Source organism: Anser anser, assembly GCF_964211835.1.
Source record: "Anser anser genome assembly, chromosome: 2".
In the NCBI taxonomy this organism is placed as follows: domain Eukaryota; kingdom Metazoa; phylum Chordata; class Aves; order Anseriformes; family Anatidae; genus Anser; species Anser anser.
The window spans coordinates 159,888,519-159,910,364 of record NC_139721.1 but is presented as its reverse complement, the minus strand read 5'-3'; the positions used below and the strand labels follow the sequence as shown (position 1 = coordinate 159,910,364).

General features: G+C 44.7%; 1 protein-coding gene across 1 annotated transcript in view; it reads left to right on the top strand.

The window, feature by feature from the left end:
• Positions 1 to 21,846, top strand: part of OBSCN (obscurin, cytoskeletal calmodulin and titin-interacting RhoGEF) — a gene marked incomplete at its 5' end in the record, with an annotated part of 184,274 nt that overhangs the window by 155,380 nt on the left and 7,048 nt on the right. Inside the window, 19 exons of the mRNA XM_083822953.1 lie at positions 1,221 to 1,344; positions 1,663 to 1,796; positions 2,159 to 2,271; positions 4,090 to 4,258; positions 4,764 to 4,845; positions 5,458 to 5,658; positions 6,071 to 6,131; positions 7,126 to 7,203; positions 7,489 to 7,661; positions 8,543 to 8,569; positions 9,085 to 9,237; positions 9,976 to 10,021; positions 10,619 to 10,696; positions 11,439 to 15,120; positions 15,734 to 15,856; positions 16,670 to 16,780; positions 16,895 to 17,062; positions 17,831 to 17,953; positions 21,132 to 21,302. Of these exons, the coding sequence (XP_083679079.1) occupies positions 1,221 to 1,344; positions 1,663 to 1,796; positions 2,159 to 2,271; positions 4,090 to 4,258; positions 4,764 to 4,845; positions 5,458 to 5,658; positions 6,071 to 6,131; positions 7,126 to 7,203; positions 7,489 to 7,661; positions 8,543 to 8,569; positions 9,085 to 9,237; positions 9,976 to 10,021; positions 10,619 to 10,696; positions 11,439 to 15,120; positions 15,734 to 15,856; positions 16,670 to 16,780; positions 16,895 to 17,062; positions 17,831 to 17,953; positions 21,132 to 21,302 (5,817 nt within the window). The remainder of the gene's footprint in view (positions 1 to 1,220; positions 1,345 to 1,662; positions 1,797 to 2,158; positions 2,272 to 4,089; positions 4,259 to 4,763; positions 4,846 to 5,457; positions 5,659 to 6,070; positions 6,132 to 7,125; positions 7,204 to 7,488; positions 7,662 to 8,542; positions 8,570 to 9,084; positions 9,238 to 9,975; positions 10,022 to 10,618; positions 10,697 to 11,438; positions 15,121 to 15,733; positions 15,857 to 16,669; positions 16,781 to 16,894; positions 17,063 to 17,830; positions 17,954 to 21,131; positions 21,303 to 21,846) is intronic.

The window sequence follows — 21,846 nt, the reverse complement described above, 5'->3', positions numbered from 1 at the left end:
GAATGTGATGGGTCTGCAGTCCTTTCACTCGAGGCAGCTAAAGGTCTTATCAACAGGGGAATTATTTTAATAAGATGGAGACTTGACAACTGTCCCTTTGATTATATGTTTTAAATAAAAAGAAGGCAAATATTTTGATAGCGCTGGCAACAGGAAAGCACAAAGCCATTTTCCACCCAGCTGGGATCTCTCACCCTGCCGGTAATGCCTTGAATAATCATGTTCATCAAAGTAAAGCAGTATTATGTGCTTTCTAGAAACTGCTGCTTTCTTCCAAAACCAGCCTGCACCAAACATTCCCAGAATGTTCCCCCCAAAAGCTCCTTCCTGCTGGCAAAAGACTTCTCTTGATTTCCCCTTTTCTCAGATGGAAAAGATGATGTATTTTATTCCAGGGTGTAACTCTAGTGGTCAGTGTCAAAAGAAAAACAGGTACTTTTGGAATAGATGCTCAAACCAGTTTTTGAAGATATATCTGATCAAATAATTAGTAATAAAAACAAAAAAATCTCATCTGCCTTCAAGCTCCTCCATCTTTTAATTTCCTCCTTCCTGTAATGTTCAGATGCCAAACCTTGTTCTGGTGTAATTTAAGAGCTGTATGGGGACATTTTCCAAGAACCCAAGGAGGCGTACCAGATTACTCCTCCAGATTAGCCTATTTCCATGCTAGCTGTACCTCTGGACACGGCCTTCCATGGCCACCAGTTCTACATTTATGTAAGCTTACTAATTTCACTGATGCAATCTGATTGCACCAGTGAATCCAAAACTGTCCTTACAATGCATAGTTTAGCTGTTTATTTGTGTGTAGAAAGCTAACACCAGGCATATCATCATAGTCACACACTGGTGGAACCCAAGCCCAAGTTAAATTATCACCTAAAATGGATGCTCTGAACTAACACTTTCCTTTCAGTCATCCTATTTCTTTTTGCCCTTATAGACTGCCTTTTCTATTTGTGCCTGCATGTGTTTCCTTACAGAAAAGTTCATAGAAATAAAAAATAAATAATAATAATAATGAAAAAGCAGCCCTTTGCTTCATATGGCCTTCTCAAAAGGGCCGAATTCCCCTTTAGCTTCAACAGCGCTCAGCTGAGGTTGGATGGGTTCAGCTCTGACACAAGGCAGACTGGAGATAGCTCCAGAGTTTTGCTCTGGCTTTCAGCTGTGCCCTCCTGGGTGACATGCCTGACTTTCCCTATTTCTGCCACCAGACAAAGCACAAAGGCAGATTCCAGCTGAAGAACCAAGCGCACCGAAGCCCAGCCCTGGCCTTTCCCGCGAAGAGGCGGCGGCTGGAGCTGAGAGCACTCAGGAGCGCACTGTTCCCATTTCCAGGTGAATACAGGTTCTGACACACAGATTTCCAAACGTGGCAGACTTTGGTATCAGAAAAGCAAGTCCTCTGTAGAGAAGCAGTTGGTGACTTGAACTGGTTCTTGTAGGTTTGTTATCGTCTTCAGAGTCCTGTGCACACATGCAGTATGCGAGAAGGATATAAATGGTTGGGGAGAAATTAATTCCACCAAAACTAAATTCTTCTTTTATTAATTTTAAGTAGATATTTTTTTGTCTGGTGGTTAAATACATAGATCGATGGCAAAGTATATCCCTGCAGTTATGTGTGACTGTGTAATAATCTTTTCTTCATGAAAGAACATCACCAGCTGCGGGGGCAGGAGACTGGTACAGAAGAGAAGGAGATGTGGTCTGGGATGTACACAGTGAAGTTTATATTGAGACCACGGAAAGAACTCATGTGTACAAGACTGAGGAGAAGACCCCAACAAGTAAGGAAGAGACTTGTTTCAATTTCCAAAATCCTGTGATTGTCGTTGTCTTCTCTTTGGCTGATACCTCTAATTGACTTGTTGTTGGTGGTGGTTTTTGTTTTGAAATAATTCAATGTCTTGACCAATAACTGTTTTTTTAAACAAAACGTAACATATAAGCATGAAGATAAGCCTAAAGGTAATGTCAATATAAAGAAACCCAAAAATATTGCTGTGTTGTCTCTTGATATGATATTAAGCCAATATCATATCCAAAATGGCTGGTCATGAAAATCCCATTCGAGCAACTCAACCTAAAGCAGCACACCATGGACAAAGTTATGGTATCGTGAACACCTCAAACCTTTGTGTCTCACCAGGTCCTCCCTATATGCAAGTGACAATAGAGGATGTGCAGGTGAATGCTGGGGAACGTGCCAAATTTCAGGCAGTCATTGAAGGAACCCCTCAGCCTACTGTGTTGTGGTTTAAGGTAAGTGCAGACGTTTCCCTGGACTGTGGGGAGGACTGCAAAGCAGTACTTCTGTGGGGAAAAATCTTCTTATTCTTTCATCTTACACCTCTTATGCTGATTCTGGGTCATATCTGTAGATGTTGAGTCAGCTGCAGGTCTCCTTGGGACACCAATCATGCACCTTGCTTTGTCTTGTCTCCAGTGTCACTGAGGCTCCTTTCACAGGGAGGACAACCAGAGAGGTTTGGGGACCTAGGTGGGCAGGAGGTGTCTGTCTGAGAGCCACCAAGATGTGTGCTGTAGTTTTGGGGTCACAAATGGGCTTAAGAATGGTTTTCCAATTGTCAGCTGACTTCCAGGCTCTGTACCTCTTCTATAAACTGAGTAAACTGAGTGTGAGTAAAGACAGTAATTGACCAAATGGAAAGGAAGGAGAAATCATTTATTGTTCCCCAGAATATTGTTGTGCCCCTCAAATAAGCCAGTGTTGTTCCATAATGATTGTCTGAAATGCTTCTGTCCAAAAAAATGTTTTTGTTCACGAAAGTTTGATTCTATTTTTTTCTACCTTCTGTATGGGAAGGGCAAGGATAAACTACTCGGACAAATGAAATAACCTTAAAAACCAAAAAAAAACCCCTCCTGCACCCACATGTGCACACATACACATGCCTGAACACCTTGAAAAGATAAGAACAAGGCAAGAATACGTGATGCATCCTGTTACTGTTCTCCCAATCTCTAATGTTTTCAGTCCGGGGTTATCGTGGGCTTGATGAACTTTCACCTGTTCACTAACCCATAACAAAGCACTCCTCCATGCACTTATTTAGTCTCCCCTTGCACCCATGTAAGCTTCTTGCATGCACAGTGTCCTTTGGCAAGGAGTTCAATCCAACAATGGTATGTTGCCCAAAGCATCACCTCTTTTCGTTGTTCTGTGATGGCCCTTAGTTTTCGTATCAGAAAAAGTCTGTCCTTGCCCACTCTTTCCAAACTATTCAGAATTTTAGACAGCTCTGTCATATCGTATTGCTAAAGCCTCCCTTCCAGGCTGAAGAGCCCCAACTTGCTCTATCAGTCCTTGTCTGGAAGCTATTACAGAGAGAGCATTGCTGCAACAGCTCCTCACCCGTGGCAAACGAAGGATTTATAAGATGGTACTTTCTATCACCTTCTATGGTTCCTCCCCAATCATTTCTAACATCTGGTATGTATTTTTTTGTTTGTTTGTTTGTTTGTTTTTCTTTTTCAACTGCCATCCAGCACCGAGCTGGTGTTGCCATGGAGTGATCTGTTGTAATTCAAAGTTTTGCTCCGGTGTAGTAAAGAACAGCTCACAGCCCATCATTTCATATGGAGAAACAGGGTTGCATCACTTTATGTGTTATCTGTATTAAATTTCATCTGACATATATTACTGCCCAGTCAACTGGTCTCATAAGGTCTGCACATCTTCATAATCTGCCCTCTATGTCACACAACCCCTCCTGTACTCTTTTTTTACGGCATTTATGGATGTAAAGCAGCATGTGTGCCAGCACAAAGTGGGGATCAGGCAGGAGCAAGGCTGCTGATCTTTGTGCTCCCTGGGCTGACTGCCCAGGCTTGGTGTGTTGGAAGAGATGAAACATAAACCACGCAGCCCTGGTGAACCCTCCCAAGTCTGTATTCCTACGAATGGGTTACAAAGCAAAAATGTTGTGTAACACAGATAAATAGTTAGCCATGAGGACTTCTTCAGCCAGCATCTGTTTTCTTTCCATTTCTTGAAGAGAAGAAATATCTGTTTCCATCTTGGTTTTCCAGTACCAAAAAGTCCTTTCATTCTTTCAGGGCACTTCACTGCTGACAGACAGCAATAGGCTCCATCAAGGGATGGCAGGCACAACGTATTTCTTAATCCTGGACAACGTTGGCTCAGAAGATGGTGGTGTCTACACCTGTGTAGCCAAAAATGCAGGAGGGGAGGTTCTGTGCAAAGCCGAACTTGTTGTACACGAAGGTAATGTCGTTCTTTCAGCTGCGGGATTTACTGCGATAGCCCCTGCAATATTTATTCTGTTGCCATCTTCTCCTGGTACTCGTGTGGTTTCTGCCATGTATCCCTACCTAGCAGTTGGATATTAGCGGTATGGCATGATCCAGTATAAAGGTAAATGGTCTAATCACCTACACAGATGGGCAAAGGAGTTTGTTTGGTTTTTTTCCCTGCTTGAGACCTTATGATGAACACTGATATGATATAGTGGGCCGCAGAAATAAGTGGGGGCATGCCTCTGGTGGTGGTCTGCTCTTTACCCTGAGTCCTCTTATTGCTGTCAGATGAAGATGCAGCCCCAGTGATTGTGTTGGCAGGTTCTGTCATCAAATAACTACACCTAATTCTGTGCAGAAGTTTAGAGGACCCCTGTATATTTTCTATATACTGTCCTGAAGTAAATTTGAATACTGTTAGCAAGACATCGTGGTCTGAATATTAACCCTTACATTTTTCTTCATTTCCAAAGCTAAGAAAGACCAAGCAGCAAAAAAAGTGGCCACCCGGAGAAAACTCCATTCCCTGTACGAGGTTAAGCAGGAGATTGGAAGGTAAAGGAATTTCCCAACATCACAGCATCGCTGCAGGAGTACAGCTCATTGCCCATCTCAGCTGCTGAGCAGCAGCAAGCAGAGGCACAAGAGGGCCCAGCTGTGAAAAAGTAGGGAATGGTGAAAGGACTGGCAGAAGTGGGAGGTCACCCCGCTACAGGTGGGCTGGAAACACTTCCCTGAGTTTTCTGCCAGGCTGGGAGAGTCCATAGAGCCCGCAGGTCCAGGTGGCTCCCACCAGAGAAATACCAGCCGGAGCCTGGCAGAAAAGGTGCCCAGGTATGGCTCTTGGGCAATATTAGCCTCAAAAGCCCACAGTAACGTACTTACAAGCACTGTGTCCATCCAAGGGGTCCGAGAGCATCAGCCTTTGCCAGCACAAGCCTGTAGCACCTGAAATTCCTTTTCCTTCGACAGGAACTTATTGCTTAGTTTTGGAGACAGCCGGGAGAGGGCAATAGCAGCTCGCACACAGGAAAATCAGCGTTGGCGGAGAGTTTAAGCCCTGAGCAGCAGGAGCTGAAAAAGGCTGGGGAGTGGAAAGGTCTACACCTGCAGCGCAGGGGGCTTTGAACCGAGTCTGAGCAGGGCTTTTCCTCTGATTTTACACAGGGGCTGCTTCAGCTTTGTGAAACGAGTTGTGCATAAAGGGAACAGAGTGTCTTGTGCTGCCAAATTCATCCCTCTGCGAAGCAAAACGAAGGCTCGTGCACATCAGGAGAGGGATATTCTTGCCTCTCTGTCCCATGACAGAATTACCAGGCTGCTGGATCAGTTTGAAACACGGAAAACCCTGATTTTGATTCTAGAGTTGTATCCTTTTCTGTGCTTCTTCTCTGAGGAGGCTGGGAAGTATTCCTCAGGCAGACCTCAGCTATTAAATAACAAAGCAAAGAGCCATTTTTGCTTTTTGCCTGAGATAAAAACAAACAAACAAGAAAAAAAAAAAATATATCTTTCCACACTTTACAGGATAACATAGCTGTGTGCACTCCTCACTGAAGTACTATGTTTCTGCTGTTTTAGGAAAAGCTGTGATACTTGCATATAGGAGTAGGAATGAGTTGTTAAGCACCAAAGTTCTTTTCTGAAATATCTGGAAGTGAACGACTCGGTTTGCAACGAGATGTCATGAATTCTGCTCTCTGTTAGTTGAGCAGAGGTAGCTACAAAGTAAAAAGAGTAATTTAACTGTAGTTCTATTTGCCCTTAATGCCGTTTTGAGATGCTCCAGCGAGGAGCTCCTTGACCGTTTATTCAAGAAGAGTGTCGTCACCGAAGCAGAGGTAAGATTTCCTTCTCGTTTGAAAGTCCAGAGCTGGTGGCTACCACCTGTTTCTTCTGCAGAGAATAATTTCCAGCTGTATTTTCTTTTTCCAGTGTGAGGAATATCTTTGAATCAGTGATAATCTGTCAAAACAGAATCAGGATTTACAGTGTGTTCCCATCAGCTTTTATTGGTCAGTTTCTTCAGGGAACGACTAGAAACTACCAGTGATTTTGCACACCACATCACATTCAGCCTAATACAAACCGTATTTGCTGATGCACCATTTCTTTGCTATCTGTCACCTATGGAGATTCCATATCTTCACTTGTTTAATATCGTAATGCTTTGAATGCTTTGTCTCTTCACAATTTTACGGGTATCCAAGGGCTGAAATGACAGTTTCTAAGGTGGTGGGTTTAGTTTTTTAATATTTGGTACTCAAAGCTCAAAATATTTCACATCTCCTGTCTATTAGCCAAGTTTCCTGTACTTATTGACAAAACTGATTTTTCTCAGAGATGCTCAGAGGGAAATGTCAGTTAACACTGTAAAAATTCAAAGGCGATGGACTTCCAATTTTGAAGCTAGCTGTAAATCTTCATTCCTCATTCAGTCTTAGTCACACTGGATCTATACACAGTCAAGAAAATAGGTTTGCAACATAGTTTTAATGTCTGTTTGTTTCTCAAATGTGTTTGCTTGATTTATGCTGTTCATGAGCCAAATCTGAGTTCTAAAAATAAGGCTTATTGAACTTTTTAAGTGAGGGTTTTCTCACATTAGGCTCAGCTTCCTTCCACACAGTAGTGTTTGGTTCACATCTGATTTCAACTGCAAGGACTAATATAAGAAGTTCAGTCCAGTTTTAAAAGTATTCCTAGTTCAATCTCTTCCTCTCTTACCTAGAAAAAAAAAAAGAAACTATTGGTGGAATCAGGGACCTTCTTTATTTAATATTAATGTTTAATGCTTTAATGACTAATTGTTTAATATCTTATTGATTTTTTTAGGTTAAATTGTATATCAAGCAAATTTTGGAAGGAGTCAAATATCTTCATGACAACAACGTTCTACATTTGGACATCAAGGTAATGTGCAGTGGCAGGTCTAGTTTGTCATAGCTTCTTGTTGGCCAGGGAATGTTTATTTTATTTTATTTTATTTTATTTTATTTTATTTTATTTTATTTTATTTTATTTTATTTTATTTTATTTTATTTTATTTTATTTTATTTTATTTTATTATTTTATTTTATTTTATTTTTTATTTTATTTATTTTATTTTATTTTATTTTTTATTTTATTTATTTTATTTTATTTTATTTTATTTTATTATTTTATTCTATTTTATTCTATTTTATTCTATTTTACCAGCCTCTGAACATCCTCATGGTTTATCCTGAAAAGGAAGACCTTAAGATCTGTGACTTTGGCTTTGCCCAGAAGATCACACCCTTTGAGCCTCAGTTCAGCAAATATGGGTCTCCAGAGTTTGTTGCCCCAGAAATTGTTTCTCAGTCACCGGTGTCAAAAGCAACTGATATCTGGTAACCTGTTGTCTTTCTAAAAACCTTTTGCACTAGACAGCCTGAATTTGGGGCTTCTAGATTGAAACAAATGTTTTCTTAAGAATACCTAATGATATTATACTGTGTGTGTACATTCACTCCATAGGGTAATTTATTGTAGTTACAGCAAACTATTTTGCAGTGGATAGGCTTCCTCGCATCACAAGCTCAGTACCCTCTGCTTTGCAAATCTGACTGTGTGGGGGTATGGGGAGTGTTGTGCAGAATCACGAGCCGTTGGTCACACCTGCCATGTCTGCAATGTACCACTTGCTTATAGGTACAAACAGGGCACTAGGGAGTAAGTAACACTGTACTTTGATAGAGATGGTGCAGTTAATAAAGGTGGTCCTTAACATTGAATAAGTAAACGGACTAGTGATGATAAGAAAGGAAACTGAAAGTGAACACCGAGAATCCCAAACCCCTTAGGGTTATTTAAAGCTCCTTCTTTTTGGTTTGGTCAACCATTACTGAACTCCGACAGCTAATTAATGCAAAGCAGCATCTTAGAGAAGCCAATCTTTCATAAAGAGGCAGCAACTAGAGAGAACGATCCTAAGAGGCTTTCTAGAAAAGGCCAGCAGTCTCTAAAAAGTATTTTGAGTCTTTGCCTCTACCTGTGCTTTAAAAACAGAGGAATACTTGAGACCAATCTTATAAAATGCTAAAAAAAAAAAAAAAAAAAAAAAGAGGTGAAAGCAAAAGCTTTGGGGATTTATTTTCCTTGGAAAGGTGAGGAGAAGAAAGTTATCTTACTGTGCTAAGGTGTCTGTCTAGTGGCAGGAAAAGGGGCTGTGTGCTTGAGAAGGAGGGAGAAAGTGACGGACATCTGACATTTGTGTTCTTTCTCTCCTCAGGGCTGTTGGAGTCATCACATATTTAAGGTAAATAAATCTGCTTGAACATACTTATTCAATATCCCTTTGCCAGTCAGAGCCCTCCAGCACCTTCCAGTGAGGGATCTGAATGAGCGAAGCATCAAGTCCTTTGGTGATTTATTTCATTTTCTCTTTTGGTCACTCTTTTCTGCATCGCCAAGGGCTTCGGTCACTGTCCCTGCCTAAAGACTTGACAGCTGCTCTCCTCAGCAATGAGAGCAATGGGTCGGGTTCAGTCTTTATCTTGCTCATTTTAGCCATCATCCTACTGTAGCTGTGAAAAATCAGACCCTAAATTCCTTATCTGTGAGTAAGAGATAAATAATCAGTCAGATGTTGAGTCATGCTGTAGTAAAAGATGCTCTGTTAATGGATGCACTGTTCACAAGCACTGCAAGTCCCACGCATGGAGTCCCTCAGGCCTCTTCAAGCCCTACGTAGACTTGTGTGCTCCTGTTGTTGAACAGCAAATAAAAATCTAAAGTCTGTCTCCTTTTACTTTACGTCATTCAATGAATAAGCCTAACATGCAAGTCTCCATTTGCCGGGGAGAACGACAGAGGAACACTTCTAAATATCCAAAAAGGAGAAATTTCATGGACTATCCCTGATTTTGTTCACCTGAGTGAAGATGCAAAGGATTTTATAAAGTGGATCCTACAGCAGCACCCCAAGTGAGTGCGTTTTTGAGCTTCCTACAGATGGCATGCAAAGATGCTGGTGTCTTAGCAGGCAGATCTCAGCTCATCAGAGCTGCAGTTGCTTTGAAAAGTGGAAAGTTGAGTGAGATGCGGTGCGTTATGCCCTAATTCTTTATTCACTACCCAGAACACAGTTTGCCAAAGAGCTCTGCTTCTGGTATGGCCATGTCTTTACTGCCTAGCTCCAGGCACATGAGTTTCTGAAATGACATGGGGAAGTGGGAAAAGCAAGTGCTGCTACAGAGGGAGTTATGGGGGAATTAAACAATATGAACCACATTTATTAAGCAGTTTCAAGCACAAAAGGAGGCTTGAAGGCATGTGTAGAGGTCATTGCTTTTTAATTTCATTTCTGTTCTTTCTGCCTGGCGCCAAAGCTATTTTTGCTTTGGTCCTTTAAAGAGTCAGAGTCACTCGTGGGACTGCTCTTGATGCCCTTGAACAGGCTCCCTACAGGGTGCCGTGGGATCTTCCTGCAGATCTGCAGGGAGTCTCAGGCTGGGCAGGAAGAATTGTTCTGCCTCAAGGGAAGGAAACTTTGGGTTGAAAGCTTCTTTCTGTCTCTGTGGCTTCTAAGCTCCAAAACAGAAGCAAAAAGACATACACTAATGTGTATGCGTGTGTCCATATGAAGCAGGCACCTTCAGGAAGATCTTGTGGTTGCTGCTTGAAGTGACTTGCTACTAAAATGGTTATTTTTTCTCTTATCAGAGACAGGCCTAGTGCTTTGGACTGCCTTTCCCACAAGTGGTTCCTGGTAAGTTTGCCCTTGTTTTTTATTAAAACCATAAAAATAAATTCAGGATGGAAAAGACCTTTGAAGGGGCGGCGCTTGATAACTTATCGAGGCTGCTTGATAATTATTTGCTGTTTTATTTTTTCTCTTGGTCTCCAGGCATGGCTCTCTAGAAAGAGGAGACACATTGGTGTTTACTTGCCAGGATATCTTTCCTTTCCAAAGATTGCTACTGACATGAGCAAATACAATATGTCTGTAGAGAGAGGAAACTCTGGTTTCGCGGAAGGAAGTTATGGTTTATATTCTGATGCCATAAATCTCTAAGGAGGAAGAGCAAAAAAAAAAAACCTTTAAAAAAATGAAATAATAATTAAGGAAATTTACCGAATCACGTGCATTGAACAAGGCTTGCTTTTATCATTGAAAAACTGATATTGCCTACAATGTAGCCATAATGGGATTGTAGAATTTGTTCTATTATAACTTTCCTAAATTAAACAATTCTGGAAGGAGTCAGTCCTTAAAAATGAAACAAAACAAACAAACAACAACAACAACTCTGGAAATGCAGTCAGGATTTTTAACCACTGATTTTCCTCTCTTTCTACCTGGCAGCATAATCTCCCACTTGAAACAGCTCATTTCATTAATACCAAGCAGCTCAAATTCATTGTGACTCGGAGCAAGTGGCAGGTGAGTTGGCCTTAATCTATGTTAGTTCTTTTTAGGTAAATATTTTTCAGTTACATTAGAATCTTTTAAAGTCTGTTGTGCTAGGACAGTGAGCACGGCAGAGATCTCAGCTTGGCTATGAATGGGGAATAAGCCCAGAAGTTCTGTGGATGTAGCAGAAATAAATTACCCAGGCTTTTACTGTAGTTCTGGGGTGTGTGCAGTGCTTTTCGACCGGGCACTGAAACAAGGACTAAGACACCTGCCTTTAGGTGTGTAGACGGGAGTAGGTTTCTGCATTCCTGCTGGAGTCAGCAGAAATTTTGGCTTTTACTTTGGTTTTCTTTTTGTGTGTGTGTGTGTGTGTGTGTGTGTGTGTTTTTCTCCCAGTCTGTACTCCTGCCTGGGATTGCCCTGACCCAGGTACAGCACCTTGCACTTATCTAATGTGTTTGGTTAAAAACTCTTTCTCCATCTGCTTTGAATGGCCAAATTGTCTTTAAAAATCTCAGACCAGGTCCAGTTTCTCTGTTTACAGAGCAAGTATGTAGTAGTCAATACGGCTTCATCTCTGCGAATGGGTGATGAGGAAGGCTCAATGAACAACGGAGGCTTAGGCTGACTGTATCTATAAAAGGGTGGCAACGCGTTATTTAACTAGTATTGTGGTTTTTAGGGTGCAGGAGATCATTTTTGTAAGTTTGCTTTACCATACTCCACCATGTTTCCAGCTGATTGTGCTGTATTTTGTATTGGCTTTCAGCGGTCCCTGATGTGCTATAAATCCATACTGGTGATGCGATCCATCCCAGAAATCCTGGAAGGGACTCACGACAACACCTCCCTGGCCATCTCCCGGCATCTGATCGAAGAAAGCACTTCCTCCAGCACTAGCGGCTCCTCTTCAGACAACGAGAACTCGCACTTCCCCAAGAAGAGGCACTTTGGCTCTGCACCTGAACTGCACTTGTCCATATTTGATGCACCGAGCAGCCAGGAGCCTCCAAAACATCCACGTGAAGAGAAGCACTCCAAAATCTCCATCCCACCTGTAAAACCCATGAGGAAGAAGTACGCTGCAATGAAAAGTGAAGTGAAGGACGAATCACCTACAGAAAGCAAAGAGCTCATGACAGGTATTTTAAAAGAGCAAGAGGAGGGGTTTCAGATCAGAATGCAAGATGAAAGAGCAGAGCGGTCCCAAAGAAGTGGTGCAGCTGAACCTTCATCAGCGAAGACTTCCTCAGAAAACGCATCAGATCTATCTCAAAAACAAAAAACAGACATAATTTTATCTGAAAAGGACAGAACTGAAAAGGCTGGGGATGGGACAGAAAAGCCACCTGTGTGTGTTCCTAGACAGAGCGTCATTAAAAGCACTTTCTACAGCCAAGCAGCTGAACTACCTGCAAGGATGCCTTCGTCACCCAGCAGGGAGCTCAGGAGGCACTTGGACAGAGCCAGAAGAACTTTCCGGAAAGCTGGATATTCAAAAGTGCCCCTCAGTGGTCTCCGTGAACCCCTCCTGGAACAGTTCGAACTGGAAGAAGAAGAAGGCAAGTCTGATGATGGAGATGATCACAGGGAAAGCCTGCTGGGTTCCTTGACCAAATCAGCTTCGTTTGATACTGCCAGGAAACCACCCCATCCTGCTATTGCTGGGTCTAGCCGGAGTCGTTCCCTGGATGACTACAGGCTGAGGGCCTCGAGATCAGTGAGGGAGCAAGATATTTTGGAAGAAGACTGTGATATAACGGCACAGGAAAGTTGCCCAGAGGGCAGCGAGCACTGCGACATTTCTGCGGGGCCAGGCAAGGGATGTTCTGCAGGCACTTCAGAGCAAGAGGACTTCAGGAGAGCCAGCAAGGATCGTTCAGAAGAGCAGCTCTCTCCTTCCACACAATGTGAGGGTAATGGGTGCCCAGCTGTTTGTGTGCAACAGCTAGACAGACTTCCAGTGTCACCTCAAAGGAGTGAGAATAGGAAACATTTCCTGAAGAAGTCAAAAGCTGCTTACATGGAGGAGGAGGCTGGAGATCTGGAAGGCAAAAGCCCCGTTCTGTCTGCCCAGCACTCAGACGTAACTGCGTCATCAGCTCAAAAACATGAAATCAAGGAGGAGAAGCCTCCCTCTGGCAGTGCTCCTGACGCTGCTTTTCAGGAGGGTGAACAGGCCATTTCGACGGTCCCGCAGTCAGAGACCACCTCCACGTCAGCCCCTGGCAGTACGAGAGGAGCGTACCATCTGCCCCAGGAGTCCGCTCGCAGCACCGACACCCATCCCGATGTAAAAGGCGAGGGCTTCCTCATCAAAAGGACAGCCCCAGCTCCACCTTGGAAAGACAAAAGGCAGAAACATTCCCATCAGAAGGCTTCTGCTCACAGCGTTGTCAAGTCTGATCTCATGGAGCACGAAAGCTCTTCTGTTGTAACAGGCCCACAGACAGAAACTGATTCACTTCCAGTGTGTAAAGAAAAAAGTCAGCAACTTTCCGACCAAAGCATTCCAGCACCTACTGGCCTGGAGGGCAAACAGCCAGGTGTCCCATCAGCTCTGCAAACAGCTGGTGAACATGCTCACCAGAAGCCAAAGACCTACAAAGAGGTGAGATCTGCAGTCCTGGAGCATGAAGGACCAAGTATTGCAGGGATCACTCCACTTTCAGCCCACGGTGGTGAAAGTGAAGCCCACACAAAGGCTTCAGTTCGTGCAGACACGACATCAGCCAGCCTAAAGGGAGAGCATCCCGTTGTTTCAAAAGTCCTGCCACCAAAACCGATGAGAACTGCCATTGCTGACAGAGCACGGCACGCTGAAAGGGAGCAGCCAGCTCACAGCAAGGAGATGCTGGCTGCTCTGAGGGGTGAAGGTTCATCTGTCACAGAACTTGTTCCCAGTTTGGTCCATGAAGCTGAAATCGGGGGAGCTGTACCCCAGAAGGCTTCTCAGGGCAGTGGCATGGTGCCTGCTGCTCTGGAGGGCAGACACACGGCTATAACTGTTACATCCCAAAATACTGGTCTCCCTTCGGTCTGTGAGAGGGAAAAGCAAGAACATCCGAGGGCACCACTTCACAGTGAGGTGAGATCTGCTGTCACAACGAGTGGAAGCCCAGAGGTGGGGCAGACTTCGTCTGCTCCTTTCCCCGAGGCTGGAAGTCAGGTGTTTGAGCAGCACAAGGCCGTCTATCCTGGTGGCAAAGTTTCTGCTGCTCTGCAGGGCATGTGCCCGGGTATTTTAAGTGCTCCACAACCAGAAGTTCAGTCTCCAGCTTCAGTCTATCAGCTAGAATATGAGGAACATCTAAAGGTTTGTGGTGAGGCGAGAGACACTGCCTTAGAAAGTGGAAGCTGTGATGACGGAAAAACTGTCCCACCGCTGCTCCACAGGGATCAAGGTCAGGAGCTCTCCCATCACAGGTCTTCTTTTTACAGCGATGAGGAGTCTGCTGTGCTGGAGGGCTTAGTGGACGAGATGGTTTCCCTCTCTGAAGAGATGAATGTTTGGGCAGAGTCAGTTTCTGGCCAGGAGGAATGCAGAAAGCACATCTCACCTCCCACAGAGATGTTCTACAAAGGCCTAGATAGCCAAACACCCATGGACACCTCCTGCCCTTCTGTACAAGGGGGTAAACGAGAAGTCTCTGAGCTGGATGACCTCGCAGAACCCTACCTTGCTGTGAGCGAGGAGCCAGAGGTACCAAAAGGGCAGGGAGCACAAACGGTTCCCCATGAATGCGAACATCTGGAGGACTTGGCATTCGAGAGCCTCAGTTCTAGCCAAGCGAGCGTTTCCCCGACGGAGAGCTTGGATGCCGAGAAAACACCCGGTGAAGTGCCCGTGAGCAAGGACACCGGCAGACACCCAGAAGTTTCGTTAGTGAAAATCAAAGACCTGTCGGATGAAGCACCCAGTCCTGGCAGCGGGACTCCAAAACTCGACATATCAGAGGTGGAGCCTGCCTATTTGAATTTCTCTGACTTGTATGACATTGTCTATTTTCCGTTTGAATTCATGAACTTTAGGAAGCCTCCGCCCAAACCAACAGGTAGGCGGTTTATACCTTTTAGTGAAAGGGCAAGGGCAAGGTCACCTCCTGCGGGACACCTGCATAAGGATAAAAGACTGTGCATCAGAGAGGAGGCAGAAGGAAAGAACAGGAAGAACCATTTGGAAATATCTGAGGATTCAAAGGCAGCTAACCTTGTAGTCATGGGAAAAGGGTCAGAGAGCCATAGGGAAATGTATGGCCCCCAAAAGGACTCAAGTGGCAAGCAGAAAAGCTCCTTCTACAGCAAGCCAGGACTCTTTAAACCCTATGGAAGGTCTCACTCAGTGGAGCAGTCAGTGGAGCAAAGTCTGAAGAAGAAAGTAAAAGCTTCTGTTGCCCATATTTCAAGAATCCTAAAAGGAAAGACATCTCCAGAGCCAGAGGCAGAGGAAGGTAAGTATTTTATTCTGTGCCTTCATGGATTAACCACTATAACTGAGCTCTACTAAATCTGCCTCTTCCTTCCCCCCCAGTGTATCTGAGGCTGTGGTTAGACGGTCATTGCAAAACTGGCAGTGGCAGGTCATGAAATTAGCTGTCCTCAGCCCCACCACTAGCTCTCTGTTAGTGTCCCGCTCCAGTGCAGGGTCAGCTGGGGTAATCTGCTGATGGAAGCAGCTGAATTCCCCTGCCTGACCGTGCACAAAAGCTGTGCATGCCTCCACCTGCAGCTGTCGTCTGACCATGACAAATCTTTAAGGCTAAAGAGACCGGGTGAAGTTGGTAAAGTCGCCCTGGCTGCCTAACTTAATGATGATATTCATGTCTGGACCACAGAATCTGTCCTTACTTCTCTGCCACCCCTACATACGCCCTGCTCTTCCCGTACGTTCTCCTTGTAATGGCTGTCACAGCCTTTTCTAAAGGCTCTTGACTAAAGGCTTGTTAATAAAGACGTCCCTGTCTGCCAAGCTATTTTTTGCGTGAATGGCAGACCTGTGCTGTAAATGCATGCCACGGGAGGAATGACGGCCTTGAATGACTTCTCATCCTTTCTTTGAAACAGAGTTCGGTGAGCTGGGGAGTGAGGTAACAGAAAAAGAGCCCTTAACAGGGGCTGAAGGATCTCTGAAGCGGAAATCAGGACTTGCTTCCTTCAAATTATCAAGCCTCATGCCAAAAGAGAAAGGTATCGCTGTTGCATAAGTCACCAGTTAGTTTTATTATGAAGCATCACCAATGAATATGTGTGAATATCAGTCCTTTATACTGATATATATAGTTTCTATCAGTACTGTATAGAGTGTCTTCGCTAAAACTGTCTTTTCGTGGCCTTGCTAGCAAATTGGAGCCATTCTAGGAAACCACGAAAGACAACTAAAACCTACTTGAAAACTAAAAAGGAAAGAAATTGAGTATCTTAGGGTATCCAATGGAGTATCCAGGTGGCAGAAGTGGGGAGTTGTGGATTCCTGTGCTACAGACCGGCATGGATGTGTAAGGGCCAGGCAAGCTGCTGTAAGAGGCAGCGCTGTGAGATGAGAAATAGTAGGGCAGCCCACTAAATGGCTTTTTTTTCTCCTTCTATATCCGTCTTTTATTTCTTCCTCCTTCTCCTCATGGTGTCTTGATCCGATTCCCCTGTCCTTGAGATGCCTTCATTTAGTTTTGCCCACACGTTTGTACCAGCTCAGCAGAAAACTCCTGCTGTGACTTACACTTCCTCCCCTCTGGGGGTTCTGCTGCTGTAGCTGTACCAGCAGGGCTGTACAATGCTCGTGTTCCCCAGATCCGTCTCAATTGTCACGTGTGGGCAGTCACACTGTGCCTGCGTGCCCAGTGCCCAGGGGATTCTCTGAAAACCAGTGGTCACCAGAATGCCAGGGCATGAACAGAATGCTCTTAAACTGATCAAAAATGCTCTACAACATCCTGCTTGCACTTACTTTCCACGTAGCACTCGTGTCCGCTCTGCATCAATACTTTTTTCTCTTCTTCACAGCGCCTTTGTTCGTTGAAGAGCTCCTAGACCAGGCTGCTGCAGTAGGACAGTGCGTAACGCTGTCGTGCCGGACGGCGGCTCACTCCTCCCTGCTCATCAACTGGTTCAGAGGTGACGTTTGCACCCTTTTAGGGAGTACCCAGCCCCCAGGACAGGGGTGCAGGGAAGGTTTAGGCACCTGAATTTGTAGCGTACTTATTTTTTCTCCTATCCTCTGCCTTTCAGATGGGATACCTGTCCACAGCAGCAGTCGGATCCTCATCTCATCCACACTCAAAAACTTCCAGCTGTTAACTATTCTCTCTGTCAGTGCCGATGATTTTGGCATTTACACCTGCGTGGCCACCAACTCCTTGGGTTCAACATCTACCTCTTGCATCATAAGAAAAGCAGGTAAGAGAAGGATATAGATTTTTTTTTTGTCTCTTGTAAGTGCTGTACGCAGAACTGGTCAGCCCTTGAGGATTTCTCCCTCATCAGATTGTTGGTTTTGTTGTTTCCCCTTATCCTAGATGCAAGAAGCCAGCTGAAATCAGGAGACTCTGTGACTTGAGAGTTAGAAGCAGGGTAGATTTAAAAAAAAATTACAAAAGGATCTCTGTAATAGCTAATGCAGCTGGCATTCAGGAGCATGGACAGAGAGGGAGATGCTGAGGATTAACAAACTTCACAAAGCTGGTTTAGTTCAGCAAGCAGATTTTGAAGCTGAAAGCAGCCACAGGTTTAGGGGTGGTAGTACTGCCACCAAGGAAATGTGACCACTAAATACCTGTGAGGTGAGATTCCTGCAAATGTGTTCAGGGGAAAGTTTCTCCTCCCTTGCCTGCTCTAGTCCACAGCCACAGGCCTTGTTTTCTGGTGGCGTGGCACATTTTGCCGTGTTTGTTCCCTTTTCTTCACCCTTTAGTCTCTCTACTGGATTTAGAACCAGTCTAGTAACCATGTGGTTATAGAATCAGACTTCAAAATCTTAGTATTGAGTTTAAACTAGGCACAACTGAACTGTTCTTCCACTATGAATGTGCATGTATGTATACATACATATATATATGTATGTATATGATGTAGAACGTCTGTAACTCAGAAATGCTGGCTGGCTGGGTGTGTATCACAGCAGTGCTGCTGCTAACACTCACTGGTTGTCGTGCCTCCTCTCGACAGAAGTTCCTCCCAGCCCTCCGCCCCCTGACATCGTGGAGGTCTACGAGGATGGAGTGCAGGTGGTCTGGAAACCCGTGGAAACCAGCACCCCTGTCCGTTACACCATCCAGTGCAAGAGTGAAGGTAAAGTGGAGCTCTGCCTTTCTGCCTTGCAGAGAACATCTCGATTTGTTTGATCTCTCCACCAGCTGGATGTATTATTTTTATTCAGAAACAGCCTTGCTTTGGCTCCCTCATTTGGAGTTAGGAATGAAATAATTATACGCTAATAACATCCACAGCAACGGTGGTTAGCAGATGATATCATCCTATATCTGGGCTTTCTGTACAGTCCGTGGAGAAGGATGGTCCATCAAATAGGCAATTCTTCCTACACCAAACAGACACACTTTCTTTTTCCATTGATTCAGGAAATTTAGGGTAGGCAGCCAAATGACCCAAGTTTCATCAAACTACATCCCATCCCTTTTGTTCTCTTCCAAGGCTTGATTCAGAGCCTGATGAAATTGGCGGATGTTTTCTTGTTTAATTCCATGAACTTCAAAACAAATCGCTGAGTCTGTTCTGTCTCTCTTGGGATTAGTTTTGTTGTTCTTAAGAGTACTGCTGTTCTTAAGAGTACCACCCAAGGGTACTGAGAGAACTGGCGGAGGAGCTGGCCGAGCCGCTTTCCATCATTTATCGGCAGTCCTGGCTATCGGGGGAGGTCCCGGTTGACTGGCGGCTAGCCAATGTGACGCCCATCTATAAGAAGGGCCGCAGGGCAGACCCGGGGAACTATAGGCCTGTCAGTTTGACCTCAGTGCCGGGGAAGCTCATAGAGCAGATTATCTTGAGGGTCATCACGCGGCACTTGCAGGGCAAGCAGGCGATCAGGCCCAGTCAGCATGGGTTTATGAAAGGCAGGTCCTGCTTGACGAACCTGATCTCCTTCTATGACCAAGTGACGCGCTTGGTGGATGAGGGAAAGGCTGTGGACGTGGTCTACCTTGACCTCAGTAAGGCTTTTGACACCGTTCCCCACAACATTCTCCTCGAGAAACTGGCTGCTCGGGGCTTGGACTGGCGTACGCTTCGCTGGGTTAGAAACTGGCTGGATGGCCGGGCCCAGAGAGTTGTGGTGAATGGAGTCAAATCTGGTTGGAGGCCGGTCACTAGTGGAGTCCCCCAGGGCTCGGTACTGGGGCCGGCCCTCTTTAATATCTTTATTGATGATCTGGATGAGGGCGTCCAGTGCACCCTCAGTAAGTTTGCAGACGACACCAAGCTAAGTGCGTGTGTCGATCTGCTCGAGGGCAGGAAGGCTCTGCAGGAGGATCTGGATAGGCTGGAGCGATGGGCTGAGGTCAACTGCATGAAGTTCAACAAGGCCAAGTGCCGGGTCCTGCACCTGGGCTGCAACAACCCCAAGCAGAGCTACAGGCTGGGAGATGAGTGGCTGGAAAGCTGCCTGGCCGAGAAGGACCTGGGAGTATTGGTGGATAGTCGGCTGAATATGAGCCAGCAGTGTGCTCAGGTGGCCAAGAAGGCCAACGGCATCCTGGCCTGTATAAGAAGCAGTGTGGCCAGCAGGTCGAGGGAAGTGATTGTGCCCCTGTACTCGGCTCTGGTGAGGCCGCACCTCGAGTACTGTGTTCAGTTTTGGGCCCCTCGCTACAGGAAGGACATGGACGTGCTCGAGCGAGTCCAGAGAAGGGCGACCAAGCTTGTGAGGGGTCTGGAGAACAAGTCTTACGAGGAGCGGCTGAGGGAGCTGGGCTTGTTCAGCCTGGAGAAGAGGAGGCTCAGGGGCGACCTCATCGCTCTCTACAGTTACCTGAAAGGAGGCTGTAGAGAGGTGGGGGTTGGTCTATTCTCCCACGTGCCTAGTGACAGGACGAGGGGGAATGGGCTAAAGTTGCGACAGGGGAGTTTTAGGTTGGATGTTAGGAAGTACTTCTTTACCGAAAGGGTTATTAAGCATTGGAACGGGCTGCCCAGGGAGGTGGTGGAGTCACCATCCCTGGAGGTCTTTAAAAGACGTTTAGATGTAGAGCTTAGGGATATGGTTTAGTGGAGTACTTAGTGTTAGGTCGGAGGTTGGACTCGATGATCTTGAGGTCTCTTCCAACCTAGAGAAATCTGTGAATCTGTGAATCTGTAATTGTCACTTCTATTGCAGTCACGCGTACATCACCCTTTGGAACGTACTGCTCCGTGCTCCTTTTAATTCTCCAAACACTTAATTCTGGATTAACACTAACATTCCTTTTTATTCTGGAGCTGATGTCAGTTGTTTTTCCTCCAACACACCTTTCTTTATTGTCATTCCTTTCGACACAACTGTAGCTAGGACTTTGGAGAGGATGCCTAATGCAAGTTATTCTAGGTAGGAAGAAAACCAGGAAACTGCATCTACTATCTTCAATCACATTCTGTGTTATTGACAGGAACAAGTGAAATCCTACTTTCCTGAACACAGGAGGATTAAGATAAACAGAAAAAATAATCCTTGTTTTATGCATTATTTGACAGTAGGCTTTGGCATCCTGCTTCTTCTGAAACTTCTCTGATTTTAAGCTCCTTCTTACACATACATACACCCTAATTCAACCAGTACCCTGCAAAGTCATTGATACCTTTGTTTTAAGTAGGGAATTATTGCCTTTGCTATGATTTAAGGGTCCCCGTCAGTGTTTATTTGAATGAAGGGATGGGTTTATTCTTGAATAATCTCAGGGAGTTTGAGTTCAGCCTTGAACACAGCAGCAATGACAAAGTGTGGGACACAGCACTATGTGAAATGTCTGCTGCTGACTTCCTGGTTCACACCTTAGTCCCATGGTTGGTAAGTCCAAGACAAACCTACAATTTCATTTCCCTGAGATACCACCTAAGTTTTATAAAAGCTGAGTGAACTTGAAACCTCAGTTTCAAATACTGGGTTTGCTAGGAGGGTGTTAATTAAAGGTTTTGTGCTGAAATCCTGCAGCTCGTGATTTCAGCAAGATTCAAGACAGGGCCAAAGGGAAAATAAGGTGATTTTGTTGGGCTTTTGTTTGGAGTTCATGATATATATTTGCATTTGAGATTGGTGGTGTGAATTAGATAAGGAGAAACCATACAAGAAAGTTTCACCATTACTCTGAAACACTATTGCCACACCTTGGACTGATCAAATATAAACCAGCTGACTTTGGAAGAGGTGAGTTTGCCACATTGACTAATTACACCATGCACAAAAGTAGGCCATATCAGGTCAGTTTTTCGTTTTGACCATCCTAAATGAGTCCTAATTTCTTTCTCTCTTTCCTTGGCTAAGATGGGGACTGGACAACTCTTGCTGCTGACATTGCTGACTGCTGCTACTATGCCAAAAATCTCTCCAGGGGATTTATCTACTGCTTCAGGATTGCTTGCACCAGTAAAGCAGGCACGGGCCCTTACAGCAGCCCATCTGCCCAAGTGAAAATCATCGGGAAGGATCAAATGGGTAAGAGCACGGGGAGAACACTGTGTTCTTCCTGCATCTAAATAATTGCACTCTTTTAGATGCAGGTCCAGAAATCAAGAACAAGTGCATCAAGACCAATGCCACTTGGCTCGAGGTGTTTCAGGGCTTCCCCCTCTTTGGTTTTCTTAGTTAAAAGTAAATTATTTTCTAATTCAGGACAGAATTAGGGGAGTATCTATGCACGGCATCTGGAAACTATAGATTGCCCCCTGATGACACACTCAGTTTTCCACATGAGGTCGTGAGGTCTGGGACAATGACCATGTTACATGAGGCACTGATCTATTCGTGTATATCTGCCATTGTTTAAAGCCCTGGATCTACTCCTTCTCATAGACACAGTCGTAATTAATTCATGTTAATTCATGTGCTCTGGTTTATACTTGTGAGTTGCCTTCCTACTGCGGTGTATTTTTCAGCTGTATTTTCTCTCCAAAGTAAACCAAGCTCAATTTACTTTTTTGTTGTTTTTTTTTTCTTCTTTGAATACTTTGTACTATTCACTTGTTTTGTTTTGTTTGTT